The 7,260-nt window shown below is 39.2% G+C and overlaps 1 protein-coding gene across 1 annotated transcript in view; it reads right to left on the bottom strand.

Moving 5' to 3' along the window:
• The window catches only part of LOC101848637, a gene marked incomplete in the record, with an annotated part of 20,655 nt that overhangs the window by 8,385 nt on the left and 5,010 nt on the right, over nt 1-7,260 (bottom strand). Inside the window, 3 exon segments of the mRNA XM_013087887.1 lie at nt 1,484-1,570; nt 3,956-4,058; nt 5,496-5,654. Coding sequence (XP_012943341.1) covers nt 1,484-1,570; nt 3,956-4,058; nt 5,496-5,654 — 349 coding nt within the window.

The following is a 7,260-nucleotide window of genomic DNA, read 5'->3' as shown; positions in this document are numbered from 1 at the left end:
CCCGTAATATTACATTGTTCGCTTATAATGGTAAAAATAATATGACATTTATATCGCGCAAATCCGTAAAACAATCATTGCTCTATGTGCATTGCATAAGGTTCATGAAAAACATGCATATACATGCACATATATAATAATATATGCCCTAAAAAATAATAGGTAGGTGTCACGACTTGGTGGGATCAAGCGCTCGTCAGTTTTGATTTTGAGGCGTACAGAGTTATTGCTATCATCTTAAAGCCTGTCCATTTGCCTACCTTTTGATGAAAACAATATTTATCTATGCTGAATAGAAGTCGAAATATTTGTGATTGAAGGAGGTGGGGTCACCTGATTTCAGAGGTAAATTTCGTGAGAAAACGGCCGCCAAAGTTTGATAACTTCAATAGCTTGAGAGCCTTTAAAACTGAAAAATCACAAATTTTGTGCATGTAATGAACGTTCTTCAGTATGGACGTAAAAGGTGTTTAGCGCAAAAAAAATTTTTTTTAAGATCCCAAACCTGCGGAAAAATGCCTGTTTTTTTTCACTTTTATTATTTTGACGAGCGCCTGATTTCACCGCGCTGCCTCACAATTAGAGTAAATCATTCAAGGAAAATATTGTATACACACTCTTTCTTACTAATAAAAGGAAAAAATTGAGACTCATGTCTATAACGAAAACGCTGTAACTTAAAAAAAAAACCCAACAAGTTACACAGTGGAATTATGATAAAATGAACACCCCGGACAGAAAAAAAGTGTTGACTTTGAGCAAGGTTGACTTTATCATTGTACTGCTGGTCATTGAAAATTGAAGATGACAGCTACAAATTTACAAAGTACCTGGTAATAAACAAGTTGTAATCTTAATTAGTATAATTCTGAAGTTGTCACCAAAACAAGAGATAATGAAAGAACAAAGTACTTATGTAATTGGAGGTGTATACACCACTTGCTCAGGCGAAATATCTCTTCTTGAATGAATTCATCTTTGGATTTAGCCCCAAATTGTTGACTTTACTAAACGTTAACACTCAAGCGGTTGACTGTATCAGAAACACAATTACTTTAACAAAGAAGGTAAGAAACGGGACTACAGTGAGGAGTTGACTGTAAGTAAGAGTTGACTTTAAGCAAGTTGACTTTATCAGGATTCCACTGTATCTCTGTTATTATTGATCATTTATGCTGAAAAAAAAGTGAAATTAAATAGATTTCTATCATCAACAAATGCAGAGTTTATCATTACGTCGAAAATATTTTCCACCTTATAAAAGTGTAGTATTACATTAGTTCAAGACCCCCCCCCCTCCCCCTTTCTTACACTTTTCGTACAGGAGCCAAAGACCCCCCCCCCCTCCCAGGCGTAAGATTATATTTGAACGGCCCCAAAAAATCATTCTCTCGGCGGCGACGTCATAATTCGTCCTTCGATCAATTTCGCTGACAAATTGACGTAAAAGAGCAAATCAAAAACAATCAGACGCTCAGCCTACCTTTATCTCTCAGCAATTTCTCGTACTCACGAAGAGGCAAAATGATGCCCGACACATTTGTCAAGGAGTTCCTCTCCTCTCCTTGAGCTGCGGGACACGAAAAGGTACCGTAAGGTTTAGTTACGGTACAGGCTGTGGTACGTTATAATTACGGCGAGGAATATAATTTCGCCAAGAAAAGGGTTAATGCAGTTTAGTAAGAATTGTCATATAAGTGCTAAAGATTAGAGGCTTTCGAGAGGGTAGCATACAAAGAAAAGAAGAAGAAGAGACAAGGAGAAAGATGTTTGATAGGAATGAAGAAGTAAACGACACTTGAGCACCCGCCAACAACCCACAAGAACAACTAATGGTAATATTTTTTTTCTTTCTTTTTTTTTTTTGGTAAGTGTTTTACGGCGCTCGCAACTGCAAAAAGGTCATATGAGCGCGGGGGACATACCAAACAAGTTGGTAGGAAATTTTGAATTTTGCCCAGGTGGTGGCCGAAGCTTACTCTTATCGATTTTTGACCACCAAGGGATATTTAAAGTGCACAACTTGCCCCTCCGAGATTTCTCACCCTTTTCCGAGGAGGATAGGTGAAGACTCCTCGTTTTATACCCCTACTTTCGCCATCACCACCCCCTCCCCCACCCCAACACACCAGTGTAAACATTATAATATAATGTGAAAGAGCTGAAATATGGTAGAGTCTAGAAACAATATTAGGAATAATATATGATGGAAGTTACTGAGATTAATAGAAACTGACTTGATCGGCACAGACAAAGAAACACTACTAGAGTCTATGCTAGAAAACAAACTGAAAGTGAGAAGCAATCAACTGCTGGTCCTGGCCTCCAGTACTTTAACCTAAGACTTTTGCTTTCTACACACCCACACGCAATATCGACGTGCACTCGACCTGTAAATATGTCCATGTAATAAGAACTGTCCTGTATGATGACAAAAAGTCAATTGATACTGTACCAGTGACACTGTCCCATGCAGATTAAGTCTACAATCAGATACTATACAAAGCTGGACAAAGTTAGCACACAACAGTTTTCCATCATAATGCAATCAAACGTTCTTCATCGTACTTCTCAGTTCTCAGAACACTGTTGTAACAAAGTGGGGAAGCGTGTCAAATGCTAATTATAGAACTTGGTGTCTAGTCCATCATTGGTCTAGTCTGGCTGCGGTGACGGTGGAAAAGGGAAGGGAAGGGAGGGGGTAGGCCTATTGTTTTCGGTCCAGACTCTGACAGCCGAGCTCCTATCGCTCCTCGTTATAATTCTCCTTATATATCTTCACTAGACGATTCCTCTTTTCGCCGGCTAGAGTCAGAATGGCCAGGTAAGTTATTAGTGGGGAGAAACCGCTGAATAAATACCAAACAGGAACTATAGGTGGCTAAAAATCCAATAAACAAAATAGATTAGTGCCATGCTGACAATAATGATATTTAGAAAAGGGCTGAACGATAAATACATGTACATTTACTGCTGATAAAATAATACATGTGTCTGTGCTGCTCAGAACAGTCTCATTCTTATTGTAAGCAACACAGAGGCCAACTTGGCAATCAAGGAATACTCTATTCGCTCTGAGGGCAGTCGATGGATTTGTCCAGCGGACTGACGTCATCGCTGAATCGCTGAACCCGCGTGTTTGGTTTGTCCTCGTACAAAGTTCCGCGACGGGACGGTTTGACGGGGAACGATTTAAAGTTACGAGCCGGCGCGATAAACAAACGAGAAGGAATGAGGCTCTGTCTCGACGAAACAGCAATGAATCCCACTTGTCTATTTGAGTGCCTTCAAACCGGCAAGGTACTTTTTGAATGTTGATACATGTTTGTTTGGATTTACTTAAAACTGAATGAAAATCATCGTCAGCAATAAACCTCTAGTCAACAGTCCAGCTGACCAAAATCTGACCGGCACCACCGGTCTTTCCCAGTTAACAAACCGCCCCTGGATTTTGGTAACCAATAAAATGTTCTTATAACTGTACTGAAGGTTGAACAATTCTAAGCAGGATCGGAGCCTCCTATATTCCCCTGTCCCGTTAAAAAAAATAAATAAACCTGATCCTTATGAGATAGATCAACACAAAAAAGAGCTAGAAGCAGAATAAACTGCACTCTTTGCCTGCGTTGCACATTTGTCAGGTCACAACGCGAACATGGTTTAAGTGGAAAATAAAAACCAGCCCAACAGTACAGTAAGACGTAGCATATTTTATAAGAATCTCGCATTACATATTTTATAGTTTAGCGGTCAATTTTTGCCGTTGTTGCTGGAATCATGCACACAAATTAGAGAATATCTCAACGGGCCATGATAATTCAGGTCCATAGCACTGGACGTTGGTGAGTGGTTTGGGGAGGGGGGGGGGGTTGTTTCTTTTAAAAATATTATTTCACAACTTTCATTACATTTTGATTCACCCCTATAGTATAAATATAGATGTAGCATGACTCACGTTTTCTCTGACAACAGAAGAACTCGTAGCACAGAGTGTTGCTGGTGTCCAGCCAACCAGGCGCACAGCCTGTGTCCTCCTCTCCCGCTGCCTGACGTTGCTCCTGGGGAGTGCACCATGCAAGATCAAAGCTGCTGCTGCTTCCGCAGAGAACTGAACCATGCTTAAACAATGTGGCATTGTGGTTACAGGCACAGAAACTTCGCTACGCGAGAATTGTAAAGTTCTGCCTGTTCAGTAACTAATTTAGAGGAATTTGACGTTAAAATTTGTGAGTATCACAACATGTCAGGCTTTTTTAAAATGCAGTTCTTTGATTATCGAAAAACGACTCCAAATAATTTTACAATTTTGATAGAGCAGATAGATCATAATTTAGTTTCTGACCTCATGTTCAGAGTGACTCAAAACGTCCAAAGATGTCTGATAGAACTTTGTAATTCTAAGATAGCGACTTGTCTGTAGGAAGTAACACTCTGACAAAGGCAATACTCGAGTCCCTGGTCAAATATATCTTCTAAAATGGGAGTGCTAAAAAAGACTTTTCGGAATCTGGGAATGAGAGAACCAGTTTCCGAAACCTGTTTTGTATAATTCTCACATAATGGATAAAGCTTCAAAGTTGGGTTTTTTGGAACCTTTTGGTAACCTTTGACTCACTGAAGTATCTTTCAGCACTTCTACCCTTTCTCTATAAATAAGTAGATGTACAAAGCACCGAACCAATTTTGTGAGCAGTGTTGGAGGGTGTGGTTTGTAGCCTATCTATTCTTGGACACACCCCTACCCACTCCACTCAAAGCTTTCACGCATCTAGATAAACACTGTGTTGTACGGAAACCTAACGAAATTTTGAGATTTGTATATATATATATTCTTGTTGCTCCTTGCCTCAATAGATACGGTTGCGACTGCTTGACACTCAGCATGCATCACTGAATGCGGAAAGCCATTGTGAAATCTCTCATGACGTTTATCTAAGGATGTATTCATCAGCTAACTCGGCCAAGCTGCCTTCTTCCTGTTTCAAAGGAAGAATGTAGTGGTTGGACTAGCTCGGCTAATAATCATACTAATAATTCCTCTGTCAATGTCTGTCGATGGCCAATGCATCTGCAGCAGAGACTATTTCTATAGCAAAATGGAAAAAATAAAGATTAAGTTGACTTGTGGCTTCTACTATGGCCAACAGACCAATTCTTTCAGAGAAGAGTTTGCCATATTTTAAGCGTTCAAAAGCTTCATTTCCACTTCTAGACGTGCGCAGATTGCAGGCTTCTCTCTTAACCTCAGCATTTTTAATTCGTGAAACCTCATATAATTTGCTACCCTCCGTGCTTGCTACTCCCCAACTAAGTCTGACTGTTAGGAGCTAGGCTCTCCCAATCCAAGGGATTAATGTGAAAGTCCTGAGGAGACATTGGTCGGCTGGTGTCCACTTTATTAAAAAAACAAACGAAACCAGAAATAACAATAATAATAATTTCAAGTTACAAATTAGAAAACGAAGCTGGTTTGCAATGCAAATTATACAAAGTACCCGCATGGCTTTGAAGTCCGAGCGCCGGTTGTAAACTCTCCAGCAATGTAGGCACATCAAGGCGAGGACGATCAGCAGAAGAACCAAGAACACGATGAGTACAATGAGCATGTCACGGATACTGGACGCAGTTCCTCCAGCTGCTTCCACTTCCACCATCTGTTTTGTTGGGAGAAGAATTTGTTATTTAATTACCTTAGAATTACAAAGTTCTATCTGACATATTTGTCAGTTTTGAGTCACTAAGACCATGAGTTCAGAAAGTAATTTATGTTCTATCTGCTCTATTAAAATCGTAAGATGATTCGGAGTCGTTATCAAAGCTGCATTATTGCAACATTTTTTAAAGTCAAATTTCTCAAAACTAGGTACTGAGCAGATAGAACTTTAGTGGGGTAGCGATTTGCTACATTAGTTTTCTATTTTCAGAATTGTTAATTTTTTACCTTGACCAAATTGTATCAACGGGCGCTTTTGTGTTTAATAGTTCCAACAAAATGTGCAGCGCTTTAAAATCTGAAGTTAATGTAAGTGGAAGCAAACAAGAGAAAGGCTGTTTGCCCTTACACTTCTTTAGGGGGGATTATTTTCCCCACGTTTAAACAGTTTGCTAGATGGTTGTTACCCCGATTCTTTGGTCATTGAATTTGAAATTAATGTGGGTGGATCGAGGGATATAGATCGAACAATCTGCAGTCCTACCGACTAGGGAAACATTTCCCCAAGTGATAAGGTATACTACGCACACACCACAGTCCCCGACAAAAGTATGGCATCTTTTCCACATGTCTACCACGCTACGACGTCTCTTTTCGTGTTGATCTGTAGTCCAAAAGTCTCACAAAGAAAAGAATTAACAAAAAACAAAATAATAAAAAATTAAAAATTAAATTATATTAAAATTAAAACTAAAAACTAAAATAAAATAAAAAAGACCAGAGCAAATACACCCCCCCCCCACTTTCCCCCCAAATGAAAGCTAGAAAAAACCACCAACAAACATAGAAGTAGAACAGAAAAACAAAATAACAAGGAAAACGAACAAGAAAAAAGTATCAAGAGAAAATACGTATGCAAATCAAGATAACTCACCAGCCTTTCCAACAGTCTGTGAATATCAAGATACATGTGTAGATACATTTAGATCTAAGCCTAGTGAAGGCAGATGAAAGCCAAATTTCACTTTAATGAATAATTAATTTTCTTCGATCCCGTTTTTTTAAATTCAACTTCTTTGTGTTGAGTATTTGAAGTCTGAATGATTATGACCGGAACGCAATAGTCATCTTTTGGCTTTTAGTGACCAATTACGATAGATGGCTGCAGTCTTCCCGTCCTTTGCACCTTCTACTTTAGACTTTAGCCCGATTTCTGGGCGAGTCTAGCCCCAAAAGAAGGGGAAAAAGTGCATCAAGATTGTCCAGTTTGAAGTTTTGTGTGTAAACGCAAAGGTAACATGAAGATATTAAACAGGGGATATAATCCATGAAATTATAAAGAATTACACTAAAGTCTTGTGCTAATTCCCTTCTTTTATTGAGCTCTTTAATATAATTATAATGAATGGTTGCATGGATCCAATTAACGAAGATCACGAATTATCCCCAGAGTTTCACTTATGTATTTGATATATCTGTCTGTCATTTTGTCTGTTTATTTAACTATGGATGTAGGTAGGCAGACAGGCATGCATGCAGGCAGGCAGGTAGACAGGCAGCAAGGGGGTTGTTCAAACATAATCTTACCCCTGGAAAGGGGGGGGGGG

The sequence above is a fragment of the Aplysia californica genome, unplaced genomic scaffold (genome assembly GCF_000002075.1).
Source record: "Aplysia californica isolate F4 #8 unplaced genomic scaffold, AplCal3.0 scaffold00022, whole genome shotgun sequence".
NCBI classification, from domain to species: Eukaryota; Metazoa; Mollusca; class Gastropoda; order Aplysiida; family Aplysiidae; genus Aplysia; species Aplysia californica.
This window is presented reverse-complemented; position numbering and strand designations above follow the sequence as displayed.